The sequence below is a fragment of the Mus musculus genome, chromosome 15 (assembly GCF_000001635.26).
Source record: "Mus musculus strain C57BL/6J chromosome 15, GRCm38.p6 C57BL/6J".
Classification (NCBI taxonomy): Eukaryota; Metazoa; Chordata; class Mammalia; order Rodentia; family Muridae; genus Mus; species Mus musculus.
Window position 1 is genome coordinate 84323648 of NC_000081.6, and position 23982 is coordinate 84347629.

The 23982-nt window shown below is 50.7% G+C and overlaps 1 protein-coding gene and 1 pseudogene across 4 annotated transcripts; one reads left to right on the forward strand and one right to left on the reverse strand.

Moving 5' to 3' along the window:
• Positions 1-527: 527 nt before the first annotated feature.
• Parvg (parvin, gamma) lies at positions 528-19331 on the forward strand. Of its 4 annotated transcripts, XM_011245706.3 has the most exons (14): positions 528-696; positions 999-1184; positions 3341-3436; positions 4648-4712; positions 5217-5319; positions 6376-6516; positions 7332-7447; positions 8644-8699; positions 9044-9066; positions 10695-10753; positions 10939-11007; positions 14138-14239; positions 17207-17279; positions 17692-19295. In XM_011245706.3, the coding sequence occupies exons 3-14, from the start codon at positions 3358-3360 to the stop codon at positions 17799-17801; spliced, it is 996 nt and encodes a 331-aa protein (XP_011244008.1). In that variant the 5' UTR covers positions 528-696; positions 999-1184; positions 3341-3357; the 3' UTR covers positions 17802-19295. The 4 variants fall into 4 exon arrangements, with proteins under 4 accessions (XP_011244008.1, XP_006521304.1, NP_071716.3 ...); XM_006521241.4 differs by having other exon boundaries at positions 531-1184; positions 5115-5319; NM_022321.4 differs by lacking the exon at positions 528-696 and having other exon boundaries at positions 1073-1184; positions 17692-19331.
• Positions 22555-23133, reverse strand: Gm5214 (predicted gene 5214; annotated as a pseudogene).

Consider the following 23982-nt stretch of genomic DNA (forward strand, 5'->3'; position numbering starts at 1 on the left):
GCTATTGTAGGCACTGACTTTTAGTAGTGAGTGGGAAAGATGGGTTCCAACCTGTAGAGCTCCTGGTTTGATGGTGAGACAGCTATCAGGCACCAGCCCATGTCATCAGCTGATCTAGCATGGCTGCACACCGGGTGTGATGGCGCACGCCTTTAATCCCAGCACTCGGGAGGCAGAGGCAGGCAGATTTCTGAGTTCGAGGCTAGCCTGGTCTACAAAGTGAGTTCCAGGACAGCCAGGGCTACACAGAGAAACCCTGTCTCGAAGAAAAGGAAAAAAAAGGATAGTTTTAGCATGGCTGCAAGCCCAAGACCATTGTAAAAGAAAAGGATGTTGTGGAAGACTTCCTATAGGAGGAGGTACCAAAGCTCATGCCAAGAAGGAGTTGTGAGCCATGTGAAGAGTTGAGCAGAGCTTACAAGACATGGGGACAGGCATTGTGACATCAAAGTAAAAGCCTGAGGCACTGGCAGAGAACAGGCAGGTGTTGTGCGGTTTATAGGGAGAGGATGGGAGGGCTGGGGAAGCTGGGGAAAGTAGCTTGTGGGTGCAGAGACTCGGGCTGAGACCTGGAGACTGGCTTTATTTAGGAGCCTTTGGCTGGGTGTAGTGGCTCCTGCCTGTAACTCAGATATGTAAGAGATGGAGGCAGGAGAATCAGGAGTTGAAGGACCACCTCAGCTTGGTGACTTTGAGGTCAGTCTGAGCTACATGAGACTGTCTTGAAGTTAGTCCATCAGCAAGTGAGAAAGCAAGCAAGCTTGGTTGGAGCAAGCAAGCTTGGTTGGAGGGCCGCTCAGAGGGAGGCAGAGGTGCAGGCTGGGCACCATGAGAAAAAGGCAGTGGAGAACACAGTTTGCTGTTGGGGTCCTATCCTTGCTGTTATGTTTCAGACAGTGATTGTCTGGATTGATGGAGAGGCGGGGGCAGGGAGGGAAGTATGAGAGACCCCGTGATGCCATGGAGTCTTGGAAGACTAGGGGCAGGGGTTCTGGCAGTCTTTCAGTGGATTTAGGGTACCTCGCTCATCAGCAACTTAGAGGAGGAAGCTGTCTGCAGCCACCGGGGTGGCAGAGGAAGTGAACAGAAGCCCTGCCTTCCACCTCCGGAACCTGTCTGCGTTGGGAACCTGGTCACCCTCTAAGCTAGTGGGCTCCATTTCCTGATTTGAAAAGAAGCAGCGGGTGAGTGCATCTAATCTTTGGCCTGTGGGGTCCCTGAGCTATTAGAATCTTCTACCTGTTCACATGTCCGGGTAGTGGACCTCAGAGAGGAAGGTGGAGAGGTTCCTTGAATAGAAACCCAGAGGCACATCTCAGCTGGGAGCTCACAGTCAGGGGGATCTGCCAAAGGGGAGCCCCACATCCAGCCACGTTGCTGAGGCCATTGCATCATTTTACTGAGGATCTGTGAGACCCGTCCCCACAGGAAAGCTCTGACTACCTCCCCCACAGCCAGATGAGCAGTTTTCAGACCAGAGCCACTCAGAGCTTTACCGCATGAGAGAAAGCCGAGTTCCCCACCATGAAGAAACTGCTGTTTGGGGCAGGGAAGGAACCCACCTGGGACCGGTCACCAGAGGCAGTTTCAGGTCTATGTGTACTTGGCTGGACACAGGGTCTAGCTTCTCCCTGTAGAGTTGCATCAGAGTCAAAGAGAGAGCGTGCTGGCCTATAGTCACCCAGTCTGAGTAGGAGGAGCTGGCTGGGGCCCAGGCTCCCCACCCCAGCCCAACTCTCTTTTCTCTTGCTCAGTTTGTGGGGTTTGGAACTCATTCCCAGGGGGCTCTGGCCTTTTGCTCCTGGCTTCAGGGTAGGACTCAGTTTCCCAAGGTTCCCAGGCTGTAGCCAGTTTGAGGATGGTGGCTCTCAGCACCGCCCCCCCCCCCCCCCCAGTGCCTCTTCTTCAGCACAACTCTCAGGTTCCTTGTTGTGAATTTCCTTCCAGTTTGACCCCAGACCTCCAGTATCCCAGTGAGCCTGGGAATCCCAGGCTCGTGCAGAGGCTGAACGAGGGACATAAGGGAAGAGTCAAAGGTGGCCATGCGGCAAATGAAACTTCCAGAGGGGAAGTGTGGGCGGAAGAACCAGAAGTAGGTTAGGGAACCAGAAGGGGGCCATTAGCTTCTGAATCTGATCCTTGCTGGGTACGGGCAGGCCTGACAGTGCTCATCACGAAGCTGGCTGTGGGGGATGGGAAGGTGGGGTGGGATGGGACTGCTGGTCTCAGTCTCAGGCCTGACACTGCGCATTGCATTGTGAGGCTGGGGCGGGGGCGGGGAAGACACGACACACTGCTGGTCTCAGGCCCATCACGAGGACGAGGAGGGACTGCTGGTCTTTCACAAGGAGCACGAGCTCTGGGCTTCGTGAGCAAAAGCCCTGACAGACCACACCCCAAGTCTGGGGGTGCGGAGCCAATTGGCGAAAGACTCATTCAAAACTGGAGGCTGGATGGGCCAGCCTCCCTCTGTGAGGCAAGCTAACATGGATTGGGGAACACGTCTGGGTGGCTTTGGCCTTCAGCCTGGTCCACCCCATCTACATCTGGGAGAGTCTGGTCTGTTTTTTACCTGTCTTGGATTCAGGGACCCTGAAGGGATGGATGGACGGCCACTTCACCCCACTGGTGGGTGCTTACCCTCATACAGATTAACCCAGAGCTCCCTTCCCACACTTGTCTGATGCTCTGTGGAAACTGGGGTGCTGACCTGGATGTAGAGAGAGGGTTGAGGTTCCTGGCCAGGCTTCCATGTGCCTGGCTGGCAGGGAACTTGCTTGCTTCCCAAGCTTTTGCCCAGGCTGTGCCCTCAGCCTGTGCGTTTTTAACCTTCCTTGTCGTGAGAAAATATCTTGACAAAAGGAACTTAAGAAAGGGAGGTTTTCTTTAGCTTCCACTTTGAAAGCACAGCCCCTTCAGAGGGAGCAGGAGGCCACTGGCCAAGCTGCATCGGAAAGAGGAGAGACAAATGAGGTTTCTCAGTTTGTTCTCTTCAGTTTCATTCAGCCCAAGATCAGCCCATGGGACAGCACTTTCCTTCTTACACTGAGGGAATCTAGGCATGCCCAGAGCTTTGCCTATCAGGTGAGTCTAGATCCTGCCAAGGCAAAAATCAGGATAAATCACCACAGCCAGCCTGGTAACTTGTCTGCCCCTGCAAGGTTTGGTTGACTTCAGGTGTCTCACACCAGGCTTCATTCCTCACACTTGGCCCTCAGTGTCTTGCCCACTCAGTGTCGGACTCCCGTCCTCCATCCATCTCTCCCAGTCTGAATGAAAGAATGAACACATGGTGAGCCTTGGCCTTAGAGACAGTAATGCACTCTCCTGTCTCTTCCAGGGAAGGCAAGGAAGAAGATGGAGTTAGAGTTCCTCTATGACCTGTTGCAGCTCCCAAAGGAGGTAGCTCAGCCCACGGAGGAAGAGCTTCCACGAGGTCCTGGTCCTAGTGGGACAGAGTTGTTGGATCAGGGGAGGGGGATAATGTGTGACCAGCTAACTAGAACAAGACAGGTTGTATCTGGTGACCACTCATGTATCCATCCATGTATCCATCCACCCATCCATCCATCCATCCATGATCCTTCCATCCATCTACCCATTCATTCATCCATCCATTTATCCATCCATCCATCCATCCATCCATTCATCCTTCCATCCATTCTTCATCCATATATTCATCCATCCACCCACCCATCCACCATCCATTCATCCATCCACCATCCATCCATCCATTCACTCACCAGCCATCATCCATCCATCATCCATCTACTATCCATTCATCCACCATCCATTCATCTATCCATCCATCCACCTATTCATCCACTCTCCATCCATCATCCATCCACCAATCCATCCATCCACCTTCCATTCTCTATTCATCTTGTCCACTCACTCATCCATGAATCACCCATCCCTTCATCCACACACCCATCCACACATTTATCCCTCCCTCCTTTTTTCCTTCCCTCCATCCCTCCATATTCACTCACTAGCTCACTCGTGTCATCAGGAGCTGACCCCAGGCCAGCACATGACTGCAGTGCTCTATGTCTTCTCCCACCAGGAGTGGGTATACTCCAGGTTTTGGGAGATCAAGCGTCTAGTAGGTCACATAGCAGGTTACATTTTATGAGCTTGGGCAAGTCAGTCCATTCCCTGACTCAGTTTCTTCAATGTTCATTGAGATCAGTTGACCCACAAAAGCCCCTCTGGGGCTGATGCTTTCTTGGTTTTACAAATTTAAAATGTGGAGACCCTGCTGACCAAGGTCTCAGGGAAGGGAATGGCCAAGCCAAAGGGGGCACAGAGGGGCCCCAGTGATCCACTCTGGCCAGAGGTGCTTAGCAGCATAGGTGATGCCTACCTCCGCCTGGCATGCCCCTTGCTCTCTTGGGTTGTTTTTTACCCTAGGCAGGTAGGCAGGGCTTCTAAAAGATGCTACACATTTGACTCATGACCTTCAGAGTAAGGGGTGATTTCTGAGTTTACATGTGTACCTCCAGTGTGAAGTGCTCATGAGGAAATATGAATGACAGGCAGAACGAGGCTCTACCAGGAGCCTGGGATCAGTGGGTGACCTGAAGGGAGATAGCTGCCAAGGGCCCTCAGGGTTCTCACACATGTCATACCCACCTCTGCTTCCAGGAGGAAAGAAGAAATATCTGTCACCCAATTCCAAGAGGAACCCCAAGTTTGAAGAACTGCAGAAGGTACGCCACCACCATCCCCAGTCCTGAAGTCTCTGGAGCCAGGCTTGGTGCCCCTTGGTGTTGTTATAGACACAACACCCCTGTCCACACCCTATCCCAACAGTTCTCTTTTCTATGCCAAGAACATACCCCTTCTTTCCTCTGGAAACCTCTGTTTCTATAGCTCTCTCTTGGAGGCAAACTAGGCCTTGTAACCAAGTGCCCATTGGCAGCTCTTGTCATCACCCAATTCCCTAGCCATGTCTCCAGGTTTAGATGTTTGCTACAGCAATGGCAACTCCCAGGTACGGAAACCTCACATACCAGGATGATAGCTCCTGGCTTGCGGGCTCAGGCAGGTGTCTGGGAGATCTTGAGGTGGGGAAGATCTTTGCGAGCTCAGAGCAAGTTCTGAATGACTAGGGAGAACTTTCTGGAACTCGACTAGACCTTGAAGAGTGGGTAGGAGTTGCTGACCTGGCCAGGTGATTCCTGATCCCGTCAGCTGTCCCTGGTGACCAGCAGGTGCTGATGGAATGGATCAACACCACACTCCTCCCGGAGCACATCGTGGTCCGCAGCCTGGAGGAAGACATGTTTGATGGACTTATTCTGCACCACCTGTTCCGTAAGCAGAGGCCCAGGCCCCACCCCACCGCACCTGTGTTTCCCAAGCAGCTGTTCCCAGGGATTTGAAGCCAAGTGCACCTGCCTTGGCCCCACAAGTGGCTTCCTGCACCACCACAGCCCTGGTGTGTGTGTGGGGGAACCCCTTATGGCTTTCAAAGATTGTAGAGCGGGGGAGGTGGAGACCCCGCCCACCCTCGGACGAGGCAGAGCAGAGCTGTGGTTCCAGCCAGTGGCTACTGTCTGTGCTGCCACACCTTCTGCAACTCTGTTGTTAGGAGCTGGGGCATCGTCTGTCCCTGACCTTAGAGTGTCCTGTGCTGCTGGAAGGACCCAGGCTCTCCTGGGTGAGCCATTCCAGAGGCAGAGGCAAGGGTGGCCCCAGTGTGCCTGGAAGTGATATCTGAAGTCAGGCCAAGTTCTTGCCCGTGGCTAGTTTTCCTACCTATGTCTGGTCTGCAGATGTCATGTGTAAGGAAAGGGGTTCTGGAAGCAGTAGGGCCCAGAACCATATTTTCAGAGCCTGCTCAAGCCACACGATTCTATAGAGCTTAGCAGACGGGCTCCAGAGTGATCCTCTGGTTTCCCCTGAGGCTTCTGGGTACTTCTCAGGGAGCAGGCACTGTCAACTTTCCAAACAGCTCATTATTATTCCTTCCTCTCCCTGGCTATGGGTGAGGCACAATGGTCCAGGAGTGTAGTGTTGATAACCACTCAGCCATGCTACTCTGTATGAATGGCATGGCCACCACAGGGCAGAGACTGAGGTGTGGGCAGAACAGTCAAGGTGAGGTGGGCCAGAAGGGGTGGCTCAAAGGGTTGCAGCTGCTCACATACATAGTCCATGTGCCCTGTTGGAACCCCCATTTCTTATGTGGATGGGGGTTCCTTGGATGCTGAGTATGTTTGATTGAGGCTTCTGGGGTTGCCCAGGGCTTAGCACCATATACCCATAGCTCCATGTACTCTAAAATGCAGTCCGGGATTATTCTCATAGATAGCCCCCATGACAGCTGCTGGGCCCACTTCTCAGCCCTGACTGTCCTTTTGCTTTCAGAGAAGTTGGCATCGCTCAAGCTGGAAGTGGAGGAAATCTCTCTGACCTCGGCCAGCCAGAGGCACAAGCTGGGGGTCATCCTGGAGGCCGTCAACCAGAACCTACAGGTGGAAGAGAAGCAGGCCAAGTGGAGCGTGGAGAGTATGTGAGGCTGAGCCAGGCCTGGGGTGTGTGGGGGTGGGGGTGGGGGGACCGTCTCTGCTGACCGCTCACGTAACTGATAAATGACACATTCATCTGCCTTTGAACCATCCAGGGCTGGTAAGGATGCAGGGGCCTCAAGCAGCACCTAGAAAGAACACAAGATGGACATGAAGCCAGGTGTCTGGTGGAAGAGAAACTGGGGTACAAGCATGGTCCTGGGGCGACCACTGCAGCCCATGTAGCACAAGGATGATGACTTCCCAGAGACACAGCCTCTGCTGAGTCTATAAACACTACACTTCTCAGCTGGAATGGAACTTAGACCAGGCTCATTCATTTTGTGCCTGTTAACAAATGAGAGAGCGCTGGGCATGGTGGCACACACCTTTAATCCCAGCATTTGGGAGGCAGAGGCAGGCAGATTTCTGAGTTCGAGGCCAGCCTGGTCTACAGAGTGAGTTCCAGGACAGCCAGGGCTACACAGAGAAACCCTGCCTCGAAAAAACCAAAAACCAAAATAAATAAATAAATAGAAAAAAACAAAAACAAACAAACAAAACCCAAATGAGAGTGCTATCACACACACACACACACACACACACACACACACACACACACAGACACATACACACACACACACACACACACACACACACACACACACACACACAGAGAGAGAGAGAGAGAGAGAGAGAGAGATAAAGAGAGACTGAGATCTGTTCTGACCTCAGTGGCCTGCACAGGACAATTCTGAGGGTAGCTACAGGTGTTAGTGGCCCCTCAGCTCTGACTCTCTGTCCTCTCCTCTCTAGCCATCTTCAACAAGGACCTGCTGGCCACCTTGCATCTCCTGGTGGCCCTGGCCAAACGCTTCCAGCCGGACCTGCCCCTCCCAGACAACGTCCAGGTGGAAGTCATCCACATTGAGGTACTTGCTAGGCGGTGGAATGGGGTTGGTCATCTGAGGATACTGTTCCACACCACTGTGTCTACATGGGGCCGTTGTGTGGGAGTGACTCCAGGGGGCTATGAGGAATGTTATATCATATCAGGACAGCAGTTGGGGGCTGGGCTGGGAGAGACCCAGGAGGGAAAGAGGAGGGCACTGGCCAGCAGCCAGCTCTGCCTGGCAGAGGCAGGAATGGGAACACTAGTAGGGAGGTCAGTGTGCCACCATAGTTCCTGGGGCATAGGTAACCATCTCTCCATGGCAACCCTTAGTTAAATGCCTTTCATTTGTCACCCATGACCACATCCTGTCTCCTCTTCTGAGAAACCTTTGCTCTCTGGCAATGATAGCTTGTGTTCTATGGTGTGTGTGTGTGTGTATGCATGTGTGTACATGTGTATATGTGTGTATGTGTGTATATATGTATATATGTGTGTGTGTATATATGTATGTATGCATGTGTATATATGTACATGCATGTGCGTGTTTGTGTGTGTGCATGTATGTGTTTATATGTGTGTCTGTGTTCCTTCTACTCACCTTACATACCCAGCTGTGTCCGGTTGGGCCTGATCAAACCCATTCCCACCTTTCCCAAGCCTTTGCTGAAAGTTCAGTACTGAGTCTTTCCATGTCTTTCTCAAACTTCTGTAAATCAGGGGTAAGGCTGGAAGACAGCTCAGCAGGTAAAGGTGTTTGCTGTCAAGTCAGACAACCCGAGTTCAACCCCTAAGACTGTCATGGGAGAAAGAGAGAATTGACTCCTGAAACTTGTCTGTGACCTTACATGCACATACACACTAAATAATAAGTGGGGAAAAAAATCAGAGGTGACCATTAATTTGTCCATTCACATTCATATCAACACATATTCCTTCATTCACTCACACACACACGCGCGCGCACACACGCACACACACACACGCACGCACGCACACACACGCACTCATGCACATGCACAGAAGACTCTAGGATGTCTTAGGAGTGAGGCATCCACAGTGCTATCCTCACAGGTTCAATGATCCCAGAGGAAATGGACAGTGAAGCTGCCTCACAGCCGCATCTGTGGTGGGGGCAAAGCAGACCATACTAGATCCCTTTCCTCAGCTCTGGCCCTGTGGACTTGGATCTGGGGCTCTCGGGCTCACACAGCTCTTCCCCTTTCCTCACTGTAGAGCACCAAGACCGGCCTGAAGTCGGACAAGCAGGTGGAGCAGCTCACAGAATGCAAGTGAGGATGGGACGGGTGCAGGGGTGCCAGGCCAGGGGAGCCTTCCTTGTGCCTGCTGACTTTCAGCCCCGAGCGGGCTGCAGGGACCTGCAGCCTAGGCATCCTCAGCCACACAATATCCATGTGTTCTGAGGTGTGTGCACACAGGCCAAGGCGGCCAGCCTCTTAGCCTTGCTTTCCACCCGCGAGGTCTCTGCACTTCCCCTGCCTTGATTACCCAGGAAAATGAGCCCATCTCCTTGCCTCCTGCTGCTACGGAGCTTGTTACATTAGGTGATGAGGGGGCTGAAGCCTTTTTGCTAACTCTTTGATTGCTTTTCTGTCTCCTGCAATTTCTCCTCTAGGTCACACAAGGACCAGCCTTTACGTGAGTAATTTAGTAACTGAAGGAAACCTTTCCCTTCTGATGGGGTCCAAGCAGCTGTGGTGGAGGGATTCTTTCCACTGTGGTCTGTTAGTGTTCTGTGACAGCATCTGTTCATAAATTTGTCCTTCCTTCTGCTTGCCTGGCCTTTCACTACTACTTGGTGTTATTTCCTCATCTCAAATACCTGGTGAATGATGCCTGCCAGCCTGGGTCATTCTACAGGTCCAAGTTGGGGACGGGCATGCATCTCAGTGGCTGTAGTGGGATAAGTGGATGGGTATAAAGGGATGATGGATGCTTGGGTAGATATATATCTGATTGGCTTGTGTATAGATGGATGAATGGATAGATAGATGAATGTATAGTTGGTAAGGGTGTATGTGTATGAATGGTGAATATATACTTATACATATATGAATGATGAATATGTTTGTGTGGTGGGTGGATATATGTATATTTATGAATGGATGGATGGATAACTTGTCAGGTAAACATATAACTGGATGGATGGATAAATGGTTGGCTAGATAAATAGCCAGATGTATGTTTGTATAGATAGATGGATGGGGTAGATGGCTAGTTAGATGGAGAGATGGCTAAATAGAAAAATATCTGGATGCATGGGTGAATGGATGGTATATAAAAGAATGGATGGATGGTTGTGTGGATATATAGATGGGTGAATGGATGGATCGAAAGGAGACAAGTGGGTGGGTAGATTAATGGATAGTTGGAAGAAGGGATTGTAATCAATGCGTAGGTGAATAGTTGACGTGATCAACCGACTGAGGAAGGGATAACTGAGTGGACTAACATCTGGTCAGTGCACCAACTGGTGAACTGCTTGTCACACCAGCAGCAGCTATGCTAGTGCACACATACCACTGAGAGTGCCACGTGTGCTGAGCACACACTCACCACCAGCTTAAGGGGGGGGGAACTGAGTTACAAACACAGACAGGTTACGGCACCTATCTACTCAAGCTTACAGAGCTGTGAGCAAGGAGGCTGGTGGCATTCACCATCACCATCATTCTGCCCTCACTGTGTAGACTGTGGGTCTGTCCCCATAAGAATAGTACTAAGTACTAAATACCCAACCACATACCCATTCATCCATTTATAAATACACATATAACCACCCGCCATACATACCCATCATTCATATGTATGTATCTATCTATGTACGTATGTATCTGTGTATCTTCACCCACCATTCATACATGCACACACACACACCCCCAACCATCTATCCATTCATCCATCTATACACAAGCCAGTCAGATATACATCTATCCAACTATCCATCCCTCTATCTTCCCACCCCTGTATCCCACTGCAGACACTGAGATGCCCACCCCCCACTTTGATCTCTAAGGTGACCCAGCCAGGCAGGCATCACTCATCAGGTGTTTAAGATGAAGAAATTGAGGTACAGGGAGTGAAGCCTCTCACAGGCAGGGAGCGTTTGGTGTGTTCCAAGCCCAGGCCCGTTTCATTCAGGAACCCGAAGATCTAGCTGTAGCTCCCGTGGGACTGGTTGTTCTGAGAAACTTTTGTGTGAAAACATTCTGTTTGGCGCAAAGATAACAGCATCGTAATGAGCTGTTTATCACTCTGGTCTGCAGAGGACGCCTTTGATGAATTATTTAAGCTGGCTCCGGAGAAAGTGCACGCCGTCCAAGAGGTAGGGCAGATCAAAGCTCCCACCCCCATCTCCTACCTGCTTGTGTCTCGGGTGATGAGGGAGGGCACAGATCTCACCCCATGTCTGCTAGGTGCTAGGTGATGGGGGAGGCCTTCTGTCACTCCGGGTTGGAAGTGGTCATGAGGGTCCCGAGTGGTTCTGAGGCCCTTGCTCTTCTGTCTTAGGCCATTGTGAGCTTTGTCAACCAGAAGCTAGAGCGCCTGGGCCTGTCTGTGCAGAGTCTGGATACCCAGGTAGGGACACTTCTGGGTCTCCATGCAGGGATGGACATCTGAGGGCTCCTAGGCCCCAGAAACTCACTTGTGTGACTGGAAGTGAGGTGTCACTTTCAGAGGTCTCAGGGCTCTCCCTAGGTGGGTATGCTGCTGCAGGCACCATTGCTCGAGGGAACCCCGGGAGACCCTGGGCAGGGGGGCTATGGGAAGCCGTGATGGCTGAGCCACCTCTTCTGCAGGCTTCATTGTTACCCATTTATCAGAATGGTTCCTAAGGCATGGGATACTCTAGGTCTCAACCTTCCTAATGCTGTGACCCTTTAGTATAGTTCTTCATCTGTGGTGAACCCTCCAACCCTAAAATTATTTCATTGATCCTTCGTAATTGTGATTTTGCTAGTGTTATGAATTATAATGTAAATTATCTGATATACAGGATATCTGATTGGCGACTCCCAAAGGGGTCATAACCTATAGGTTGAGAACTGCTGTTTGAGGACATTCTACCACCAGAGTGAGGGGCTGCCCCTGTAATCATGTTTATTAGACATAGCAATGGGATTCACAATGGGGCTGTTTCCTAGACTTGAGCCAGGGTAGTTAGAGGCACTGGCACAGCTCCACCATCGGTGGGCTTTGTTCCTGCCCGGAGCCCTCAGAGCTTAATCCACTGTGACAACACAAACTCAATTGTCCTAAGGTAGGAACAGAACCCAGCAGATCCAAAGCCTCTCACTCGCCATGACCTGCACAGAGATTCTGCGTCCCCAGTGTTCCCACAACACGAGGTGACAGAAACACAGAGAACTGACATTGCCTTGGCCAGACAGGGTGTTGACAGGGTCTGATGGACCCTGGGCAGGCCTTCCTTGACTGTGGGTATCAGCCATGTCTCAAGGCCTAAGCAGAACCCGATCACAGAGGGCCAGGCCACACATATTACCGAGTTTGGGGCCAAACAGGAAAGTGCTTAGTACCTGCTCTGTCTGGAGCAAAATATTCTCTGCTATCAGCTCTGAAACTCCCCCTTTCCGAGCACCCCCTCCATTCGAGAACTCATAAAGCCCCATTTAATAGATGACACTATTAAGACACAGAGATGTTAGGCAACTTACCAAAGGTCACACAGCAATTAAGTGGTGGCCCTAGGATTTGGACCGAGGCAGTTGGGGCCCAAGTATACACTCATAGCAACTGCACATAGTGGGTGGCCACATGAGCTTTGTGAGTGCTCTGGCTATATGGTGGGGTGAACACACAGCCTTCAGAGCCATATGCATATGTGTTTCCATCTTATGCCTGCCACTTGGTGCCCTTGGGCCCTGAGGGTATGTCCATGTTGGCTGTGTGACCTTGGTGATTTATTGAACTTCTCTGAACTTAAGGCTCCTTGACTTATAAAGTGGGAGCAATTGTACTTCATAGGATTGGGGGTGGGGGAGCTTTGCTATTTAGTAACATTTATGTCACCTGACTCACTGTGACTTTCCCCGAGCAACACACCCATCTCTGACTATTTTCTGTAGGTGGACATAGCTTGATAGCTCAGATTTACAGTCCACTTCTATGATAAAACAAGAGTAAGTAAGCAAGGATGATAGGCATGTTGGATGCTAGAGGAGGCCTCGGAATTAGGTTTCCCAGCTATGTTTTGGGGACAGCAGCAGAGACGCTTCCAGACCCAAACTAATAACATCAGAACAGACTTAATCAGGGGAAATTCCATTAAAGACAGAACAGCGTCTTTCCACAGCAAAGAGATGCAGGAGGATTGCATTAGCATTTGACGTGCTCACTGCAGTGTTATCTCAGACCGTGCAGACAGGACAGATAGAAATATTAATGGGCCCGTGTGTTCCTCTTTTTTCTTTCCTGATGGGAGAGTTTTATACTAACTGTTTTCACACATGTGTCTGTAGTCCGTGGAATAACTTGTCATTTAAAAATAGACACAATGGGGGTGGTGGTGGAAGGTGCTTCAGCTGGTGTAGTGCTTTCCTGGCAAGCCTGAATCCTGGGGTGTGGTGGCACATGTGCCGTTTTTTATATGTATGAGTGCTTGCCTGCATGCGTGCATGTACGACATGTGTGCTTGATTACCAAAGGGGCCAGAAGGTCTCGGACGCCTTGGAACTGGAATTACGGATGGCTATGAGCTGCCTCTTGAGTGCTGGGAACCAAACCCAAGTTCTGTGTAAGAGCAGAGAGCAGTCCTAACCACTTAGCCATTGCTCCAGGCCCTGGCACATATTTTTAATTCCAGTACTGGGGAGACAAAGACAGGAGGATCTCTGGGGCTTTCAGGCCAGCCAGGCTAGCCCACTTGGCAAGTTCCAAGCCAGTGAGAGATTGTTCTTCCCACGCCCAAATAGGTGGACTATTTCTAAGGAATAATACCCTAAGTTGTCCTTAGGCTTCTACATGTACCTGCCCATACATGAACACACACGCGCGCACACACACACACACACACACACATACACATGAACGAGAGAGAGAGAGAAAGAGAGAGACAGACAGACAGAGACAGAGACAGACAGAGAGAAAGCATGAGGCTATTCCATAGTAAGTTTGGAAACAGCTTTTTTAACTGAGTATATTCTGAGAGCCAGGGAGCCCACAACTGCTTCATGCAGATGTTGGTAACACCAAGCTGAGAATGCGAACTGCGAACCCCACTTCTCAGAAGGAATTGGAGGCTCAAAGAGCTGGCATGAACTTCTTTCAGCTCACACAGCATGTAAGAGGCAGAGTGGAACCCCTCCAATGTCAGTGTCCCTCATACCACAGTCCTGGTTAATTTCTCTTGTTAGTCCCTTATATGTCACTGTGACAAGCACCTACAACAAAGAGGGAGGGTTTCTCTCGCTCACAGGTTCATGTTTGGTCTCTTTGCTTGGCCCCACAAGCTTAGGCAAATATGATGGGGATAGGTAGGTGTCTGGTGGGAGGCAGCAGTTCACATCGTGATGGACAGGAAGCCAAGAGCCCAGCAGGAAGGAGCCGGGGGAACTGTAGCCACTAACCTACTGTGCCCCAGTAATCTACTTCCTATAGCCAGGCCCTACTCCATATAGCATCCCAAACAATGCACCAGCTGGGGCCCAAGTGTTCACAGCGTGCTATGGGGATAACACAACACCTGCAGTTTGCAGATGGCGTCATCCTGCTCCTGCTGATTGGACAACTGGAAGGCTTCTTCTTGCATCTGAAGGAATTCTATCTCACTCCCAGCTCTCCCACAGAAATGGTAAGCTTCCAAAGTCTTCCTCCGTGACTTTCTTTGGGGGTGGTGGTAGACAGGTCTCTTTTGCTTTCTGTCTGCTGTACCCTCTGCCTGTCTTGTCCTATTGCAAGGTCCCTGCTAGTCCCCAGAGCTCAGCCTCGAGCATCTTGGCCTTACCCGCTCTAGTGTTGCTGTCTAGTTGTTTCTATAGCTACCAGATCTGCCCCATTCTTGATTTCTTAGAGGTCCCCTGGCACTTAGCAGGCCTCTATCAAGCTTCTCCCAGGTCCCTTGGCATTGCCCTCCCAGGTCTGACCTCCATGGCCCTTCCTTCTGTACCCAGAGAAGAGGGAGGGTAAATTGTGTCCCCACTTTCCACAGAGTAAGACTGAGTCCTTGGAAGTCTGACAGGCTCCCCTGGGACCACACAGGTCACGGATGCAAGTCCACCTCTCAGGAACAATCTATCCTAGAGCCCTGCTTAGGAGCAGGGTGAGTTCATGGGAGGCTCACAGTGTGGGACAAACCTGCACCCATCCAGTGGGACATCAGGGATGAACCGTGAGACGAGTCTGAGGAGGGAGGCAGGCACTACAGGAACCCAGGCTCAGCATCATGGGCCCATCCCATGTCATTCAGCAGCCAGCTTTCCTGGGCCACCAGGCCTGTGCTTGCTATGCCCCAGCACCCCCATACAGCCTAGGCCAGACCAAGGTCCAAGGTTCCTGGCACAGCTAACTTGGGAATCTACCATTAGACCCTCTTCTGACCCTGCATGGGAATAAATGCAGAAACATGGCCTTAGCTCAGAGCCCCAAAGAGGAGGTTGGGGTGTGTGGAAGAGATTCAGGGCAGGAGCATGGCTGACCACAGCCACAGCTCCTTGGCTGGAGGCTGGACTCTGGTGCTTCTCTTTGGAGCAGCCTCCCAGGACTGATGTTTTACCAGGTGGCATTTGATTGCAGTGTGGAGTCAGTGTTCAATTTAGAGTAAAGTTAGGGATGGAGAGAGAGGTGGTCATTTGCTCTGCAGAAACCAAAACACCAGAGGCAGGAAGCTCTGGCTGGCTTCCTCCCACGTTCAGTTTTCTCTGTCAGGAAGATGAGAATGCGTGTCCTGGGTCCTGGCCTTCCGTGGCTCTGCAGAGCATTGAGCTCTCTTCATCATCTCAAACTGCTCAGAAGCAAAGGACAGGCTGGGGTGGGTGTGGGGGTGGGGGATAGAGATGGGGCTTAGGAGTGAGGGAGGCCTTTCACCTATCAGGAGCCCGGCCAGGTCTTTGGTTTATGAGCTTCAAGGAGGGAGAGCTTGCTAAGGGGAGCCCCATGTTCTCTGAGTCACTTATACCCATCCTTCAGCACAGACTCCCTGAGAATGGTGCTATTCTGATTCTGGGCTCTGTGCACAGCCTGCCCATAGTTAAGGGTCAACAAGTATTTTTAAATTATGAGAGCTGATGGGCCTGGGCAGATGGCTCAGTGTAGTTGCTGCCAAGCCTGTTGACCTGAGTTTGATCCCCAGAACCCACGTGGTGGAAAGAGCGGACTCGCGCAAGTTGTCTTCTGCCCTCCACACACATGCTGTGGCATACCCTCCCCTCCGTAAATAAATAAATAAATAAATAAATAAATAAATAAATAAATAAATGCAAAAATAAAGTAAGAGCAGTGACAGGCCAGGGCAGCCATGCAGGCATCTAACATCCCTGGCACAGTCAGCTCCCGGACCCATGATATCACAGCCTTCAGACCCTGTGGGGATAATCGAGGGGAACATGGTACCTGCTTCACTCAGAGCCCGGAGAGGAGGGAGCCTGTAGAAGAAACGATGAAGTAGGAGACCTGACGGTTGGTGTACGTTGGCAACTCCAACTGTTGGAGAGGCTGAGGCAGAAGGATCTCAAGTTTGGGGCTAGCCTGGGGTACAGAGTGAGGTCAAACCCAGCTTGGACAACTCAGTGAGACCCTGCCTCAAAGTAGACATAGACCTGGGCACATAGCAGTAGAGTGGGTGTGGGAGACCCTGCAGCCCATCCCCAGAAGTGCGTGAATGAAGAATTTCTCAAAATTGGCCACATGGAGACTGTGGCCTCAGGGAAATATAAATACCCTTGAAGGGGTTGACATACAAGGATGTATTCAAGGCTCCGAGAGGTTCTGCAGTGAAGGACCTAAGCCTCTGTAAAACCAGTTGACCATAGATACCCTCTCCCTCGACATTCTGGATCACTCTTTGGAGATACTGGCTTGTCAAGAGCGTACAAGCCAGAGCAGGGGCTGGACTTCCCTCTTACTGTTGTTTACTTCCTGGGCAGCCTGCAAGCCGCACTCCTGATGAGAAATTGTCAATAATGGGGAGTCCCCCTTCCCAGGAGATTCCTCAGGGAGGGACTTGGGGACATGGAGGACTGAGCTGTGTGCTCTAGTCTGCATTTGCTCAGACTACTTCCCCCTTGGCCTGGAACTTACTGAGGATGCCTAGCCTTTGTAGAGCTGTGGGCCAGAGATCCATCTTCCCCTTGTTCTTGTTCTGCATCATGGCCCTTGCCTTGCCTCATTTATTCTATATCATTCTGCTCCTCTGAGGCTCTCTAAGCAGAGACAGACTGCTTTCCAATTTCTAAGGGGACTCTACCACCTACAAGCCCTTGTTACCTCACCCGACAGACTCACATGCAGGGTGTCACCTCAACCAACCCCCCTCCCCAATCTCTCAGTGAGGATCTTTCAATCAAGATGTCATGCATGATCATGCATGTCCCATGTGTGGCATCTGCTAAGAGCTATGTGCTGATGAGGGCCTCTGCATGAAGGAGTGAACTCTCTATTCACAGGGCATAGATGGAAATGGCTGGGTGCCCCCTGATTGCTGTGGTAGTTTGGGAATTCAAACCATGGATGGGCAAAGAGAGATGCCATTGGTGATAGGAAGGGCCTGGTGCCTGGGCCCAGGGTCTCATTGACTGACATCCGATTGGCTTTATCATCATAGCTGCACAATGTCACCCTAGCCCTGGATCTGCTCAAGGATGAAGGCCTGTTCAGCTACCCTGTCAACCCTGAAGGTGAGTGCATAGCTCCCCTTGCTGGAGGACCCACCTTGATTGAGAGCAGTTGTGGAGAGTGGAGAGACAAACATTGTTAGTTGGGTCCCCCTGCTTGCTGGTCCATAAAGAGATACTGTTTCCTAGGCGTCCTAGGAGGGATGTTGTAGCCACCACACCTGCAACAGGGACTGAAGTCCCTCGGGATGAGTGTTCAGAGCACCCAGTCACTGTTGGGGGAGGGGAAGCCCAGACAAGAGGAAGGACACACCAATATATGTCATGTGGTTGGCACTGGGTTTTGAGTTCCTTGTCCCTGTTTGCAGGGGATTTTTCTTGTAGCATGGATCTCTTCCCCCACCCCCACATTCCTGGGGACCAGTGCTCTTCCCTGTCCTGGCCTAACAGGCTGCCTTGCTCCCTCTGCCCACAGATATTGTGAACAAGGACGCCAAGAGCACACTGAGGATACTTTACAGCCTATTCCAGAAGCATTCACTGAGGGCGGAGGGTGGAGGGGCACACCATGCTACCCCAAACTAGTCACCTCCACCTCCTCCAGCTGTTTCTCGGGAGCTGCCACCTCTGAAGGACCCAGCAGTCAGAGCTCTTCCCATGCCAGCCTTGTTACTGTGGCTTGGTGACATGTTTCCCTCCTATACCTTTGACCTCTGCTTACCTTTGACTCTACCAGATGGGGACCTATTTTGTGCCCACCCCTGCTTTGCTCCGTGCATTTTGACAGTGTATGAATTGCGTTTAAGTGGATGAGGGGCCCTGCATGCCTGTGAAGTCCTGGGTTAGCCTGTGGTGAAAAAGAGTTTGATTCCCAGGCGAGACCAGCCCTCATCAGCATCCAGTCTGTCTACTAAGGCTATACCTTGGTAGATAGTGGCTGCTCAGACTCCACAAAGCTGACCATCCCTAGCCAGAGGCTCTTTGGGGTTAAGGCTGATGGTCTCAGGCCATGGTCTCTATATACTTAGTTCCTGGCCATCTACCTTCCACCCCTCACTGGGGTGATGAGGCCAGGACTATCACCCAAAGACCAGAGCCCCATGTGGGAGAAAAGAGTTCAAAAGACCCTGGCCAGGCTATCCCTACAGCTGCTGTCCTGAGCTCAGCCCTGAGCCCCTGGGAAGAGAACCTGGAGTTGGTTCTTGGGTTCAGGTTAACCCTGGTCTGCATTCTGTCCCGTGAGACTTGGTGTCTTCTGAAAAGAGAGAGGAACAGCTGAATAACTGAGCTGGGTCCATGGAGGAGGAGAAGTTGTGGGAGGAGATGCAAGTCATGGGGTTCAGGGGCACAGAGACATAGGGGTGCAGGGACTCAGGGGTGCAGGGATGTGGGGAGGTTAGCCTAGCTGTTCCGGTTCTGGACTTTGCCCTGCTTGCCCAGCTCTAGGTCCCTGCGAGGAACGTCTTTTAGGTTTGGGGGTATATAGCCGAACAGCTTTGCCTTTGGGGAATTTTGGAGCAGAGTCTGGCCAGGGCAGGCCACCCCTACAACCACAGTCGGTGGAGCTACGTGTTCTGGGGCTCTGGTGTCTGATGTGAGGAGGTCTGGGGCTTTTCTCTACCCAGCTCCATTCCACTTGTCCCTTTGGCCCTAGGCAGGCCACTCATAAGTGTTAGAGGGATATCTCCTGTCCTGTTACCTCTGGGACATGTCCCTCTTCCGTATCAGGGGCATCCTTATTGTAGCTGGGGTCCGGCTATCTCTTTCTGCTTAGGTAATCCTTTCATAGAGACCTTCTTCTGTGCCCCATCTCTTCTCTCTGGAGCATCCTGAGCCGTGATACAAGCTTGAGCCTCTCTGCTTCATTACTGGATGCTTGGCAGGTCAAAACCGGAGTCCACGCTCAACTCCTAGGCTCTTGGCTCTCCCTCCCTCTTTCTTCCCTGCTTGCTTGCCCTCTTGGCCCCTCCATGTCCTCACCTCCACCTCCTCACCTCCTGTCTCATGGGAGATTTGAATCATAAGGAGAATCACTTTTTGTAACTTTATTGAGGAATAAATAACATTTCCCAGTTTAAATGCATGACTTAATGACAGCCGACAAACATGACAGCCAACAAACAGATGCAGTCACATCTCTCCAAACAGAAGGTTCAAGGCCTAAAACACCCGGTCACCTGATATCCTGCCTGGCAGAGCCCCGGCCTTATAGGGGGAGATCCGCTTTCTGTTACTGCTTTTTTGGGCATCTTTTAGAAAGTGCATCAGAGAGCAAGAGGCCTTCCTCATGGTGCAGAGGTTTGCTCTACTGGTAAGTATTGTAATGCCAAGTTCTGTATCTCAAGTCTAGTTGCCTCAAGACAAATAGATTCTCAGCTTTTGTTATGTAAACTCTGCTCCTTAATTTTAAACTATTGGTTGAACAAAGATGCCCACAGCCTGTAGCTGTGCAGAAGAGAGGTAGGTGGACCTTTGGTTCCCAGGCTGGGGGCCTGGGGCAGAGACCACCAGGAGAGGGAAGGGAAGAAGGAAGAAGGCGCCATGGGGTAAGTGGATCATGAGCAGATGATGGGGAGGGCTGACCTGCTGGAGTAGAGCAGATGAGGAGAACACACTCTGTCAGGGCTACTGACTGGAGAGAAGACAAAACAAGCACAGAGGATCGATATCTGCCCAGCTCCAGCGCTTTAAGGCTTATTATAAATATAAAGGTTTGATGTCTTTTATTTGGGAATTGAGTGATCTAAAGTGGGGTAGAAACCCCCCAAATAATAGTTACAGTAACAGTGTGGGGTTTCTTTCTCTGATGCAATTCTGTTGTCTCCATGGTGACCCTACAGCCCACCTCTCTGCTTGTTGAAGACAGCCCCCCCTCCCCCAATGGGTGCCAGTCATTCATCTGTGCGTTCGCTGCCTCCAAAGCCCGAGGGCTTCCTTGTCTCTAGTTTTTATGTAGTCTACAGGGATTGCTGGTCATGTTTCTCAGATCGCTTTGCATGTTCAAGTCTTTGTGTGAACACTTCCTATATCTTTCCCTAGGTGAACACACAAGATCGACATGGCTGGTTCATACAGTAATTGTATGTTTTATTTGGTAAGACACTGAGAAATATAGTAAGTTCTTTCTCCTCTGGTGAAATGGTGAAGTGAGCCAATACACACACACACACACACACACACACACACACACACACACACACACACAGGTTTATTACTGAGAAGTTGCTCTCAGGCAGGCAAGTTCACTGGTTCCCCAAAGGAGGGGGCCAAGGAAGTCACTATAGGAAGGAAGAGAGAAGCAGGGAAGAGAGAGAAAGAAATTGTGTGTGCAAAAAAGAGAAGAGAGAGAGAGCGAGGGAGAAAGAGCAGGAGACCAGATGATATAGGGAAGAGCCTCTGGGGGAAGGGCAACCCAGCCTCTGGGCTGGAAAGTTTAGGATTGGGGACAGGATATGCCAGTTAGGGACTGAGAGATGCTGGGAGAACCCGGAGGCCAGGTCTGCTTTGGTATGTAAATTATGCACCTTGGATCCCCTGTGCCAGGGTCTGAAACCAAACAAAACAGTTTTTAGAAGAAAACTATCCCGTCTTCAGTCCCGCCTGCACTGCCTTAAGAGCTCCAGTTACTCTGCATCTTGTGAGCACTTGGTATTAGTTCAATGTTAGCCATTCAAGAGGGTGTGGTGGTATCTCACAGTGGTTTTGATTTTAAATGTTATTCCTCTAGCGACTAATGTTTTTTGAGAATCCTTATTAGTCAGTTCTGGATACCGTAACAAAATTCCAACCGACGAGGCGGTTTAAATCACGGGTAATCTGTCCAACAGTTATGGTGGCTGGGGCTTGTGAGATGGAGGAGCTGGCAGGTGCTCCTATGGTGAATGGCAAGAACCCTCCTCCTGGCTCAGAGATGCTCCTCTTTCTGTCTTCATGAGGGCATGGGTAGGGTGGGGTGGGGCCTGTCAGAGAGGAGAGAGAGAGAGAAAGAGAGAGAGAAAGAGAGAGAGAAAGAGAGGTCACCTCACCGCTCTGCCATTGCCCCACCTTCTGGGGAGCCCACTTTCATAGCTTCATCTGACTCTAATCACAGTAAACCTGCCTCTACGTAGCATGGGTGGGGGAGGGGCGGCATGCACCTCAGGAAGTGTCTTCTCTTTCTTACCCCCGAAGTATCCTTGGTAAAGTGCCTATTTAAATAATTTGCCATAAAAAAATAATTGCATGTTGGATCCCCTGGGGCTGCTGGGGAATCAGACCCTCTGGAAGAGCAGTAAACACTTTTAGCCACAGAGTTACCCAGCCCCATTTACCTTTTTTACTGCCTAGTATAGAAAAATGATTGCACTTTAAGCTTCATGTGTCGCGTTGGATGCATTCTGAGCTAATTTTTGCATAGAAGGCAAGGGTTGAATTGTAATTTTCCCCAGTGGGTACCTCCTCGTCTCAGCCCAACCTGCTGTAAAGACTTCCCTTTGCCCACCAAATCTCCACGGTGTTTCGGTGCAAAATCAGTTTGCCACGCGTCCTCCACTCCAGGGCTGGGCTGTGCTCATCTTGTGTGCAGTGTGCGCCACGGTGCCAGCACCAGTGTCCTTGCTACTGGGGAGTCCAGGAAGTCACGAAGCCAGGCGGTGGATCCCCAGCCCTGTTTGTTCTTTGAGCTCTTTGAGAAGCAGCATTAGATCCCGAGAGCCCTTTGAATTCATTTGATCTCAGTATTTTTAAAAGAGCCTTTGAGATCTTGATTGGAGTTGTGTTGACTCTTCAGTCAAATGGGGATCAGCCAATGGCTTAGAACTCTGGGAATCTGGGTTACTAACTTGGGGACCCCCCTTCCTTACCTGTCATCCTCTACTCCTCCTTCATCTCCTCTCCACCCCCACCTGTCACCTTCCATCTCTTCTTCCTCCATCTCTTCTTCATCTTCTTCTCACTCCCTCTTCCTTTTTTCTGTTGTAATTTAAAATATTTTATTAATACTTTGAGAATTTCATACAATGTATTTTGATCCTGTTCATCCAACTCCTTCCCTTCCCTCCTCCCAGATCCACCCCTATCTCTTTACCTCCCAACTTAATGTCGACTCCTCCCACTCCCCACCTCCCAGGTCACTAGGTGACATTTATTATAAAAGCACATGGGGTGAGGCCCGGACAAGATGGGGCAGGTTCTAGGAGGCAGAGTCAGGGGCCTCTGAGCTGTCTTTGACATCTGTGAGCTCTTTACGGTCTCACTGACCTCACTGAGGTCTTTGCTGTCCCCACCACTATCCTCAGCAGCCAGGCCCTTCTCACGACAGGAGAGTTGAGCTTAGCCACATGTTGCTCTTGTTCTCCATGGCTGCAGTGCCGTGTGCCTGCCCTTTTCCTTCAGCTCCAGGTCCTGCTGGGAGCCCAGAGGGAATCAGGTAGAAAGAGACAGGGCCCAAGTGTCCAGACAGAAGACAAGAGAAGTCAAACCCTGGGGCTGGCTCATCAGCCATCTTCGTGAGGTCCCACTTCATTGCATATGCATCTTTCCGATTTGTAGTATTTGGGCTCCTCTTCACTGATCTGAACGTTGAGGGTGTTGGAATAGGGATGCAGGGTGGCCCGGTTACTCTTCCTGACATGCAGGGAGATATATTTGGCATTGAAGTTCTCTATCGCAGCGTGAGAGGCTGGGTCCATCAGCGTCTGAGGCACACCAAGGCGCCAGTGAGGTGATATGTCCGTGGGGCACATCATCTGAGTCCTCTTCCATTTTTTTTGGCCAAGGTGTACCCCACAATCTTGGCATTCTCATCCTCAGCAGTGTAAGAAATCTGAGAGAGGCCATGGTAGAAATAGTACTTCATCTGGTGGTTCTCGGGCAGGCAGAGAAGGTTGCAGTGCTGCGTGTTCATCAGGTCCTCAGGCCTAGCATTGAGGATGTTCATCACGGTGGCGGGTCCTTGTGGGCCATGAACGTGTGCGCTCTCATGTCCTCCTGGCATGATCTTGTATTAGTCAGGCTTCTCTAGAGGAACAGAACCTATAAAATGAATCTCTCTCTCTCCCTCTCTCCATACATACATACATACATACATATGTATATATACATATATAGTCTCTATATACATTTACATATGCATAAATATGTATGTAGTCTATATCTCTCTCTTTTACTCTCTCTCTCTCTCTCTCTCTCTCTCTCTCTGTGTGTGTGTGTGTGTGTGTGTGTGTGTGTGTGTGTACGTGTAGAAAGAGGATTTATTAGAATGGCTTAGAGGCCATGATCCAACCAGTCCCAACAATGGCTGCCTACACGTGGAACACCTAAGAACCCAGTAGCTGTTTGGTCCCTAAGTCTGGATGGCTCAGCTGGTCTTCGATACATACTGGAATCCTGAAGAAATAGGCTCTAACGCCTCAAGGAATGAACTTGCAGGTGAGAGCGAGAACAAGGGAAGGCAGGCAGAGAGCAAATGCTTCCTTCTTTAGCATCCTCTGGATACGCCACTACCAGAAGCTGAGGCCTGGGTTACAAGGCAGCTCTTCTCACCTCAATAGATCAGGACTAATGGTATAACTTCTCACCTCAAAGATCCCAATTAGATGCAAGTTTTTCCTCTTAAAGCAATTTAATTAAGAAAAAAAAATTCCCTCCACAGGAGTGCCCAGCCATTTGGGTTTTAGTTAATTCCAGATGTAGTCAAGTTGACAACTGAGAAGATCCACCACGGATGGTGTGCATCCCAGGCTGGCCTCTGGCCTCATCGTGTAGCCCAGGAAGACCATGCATAGCT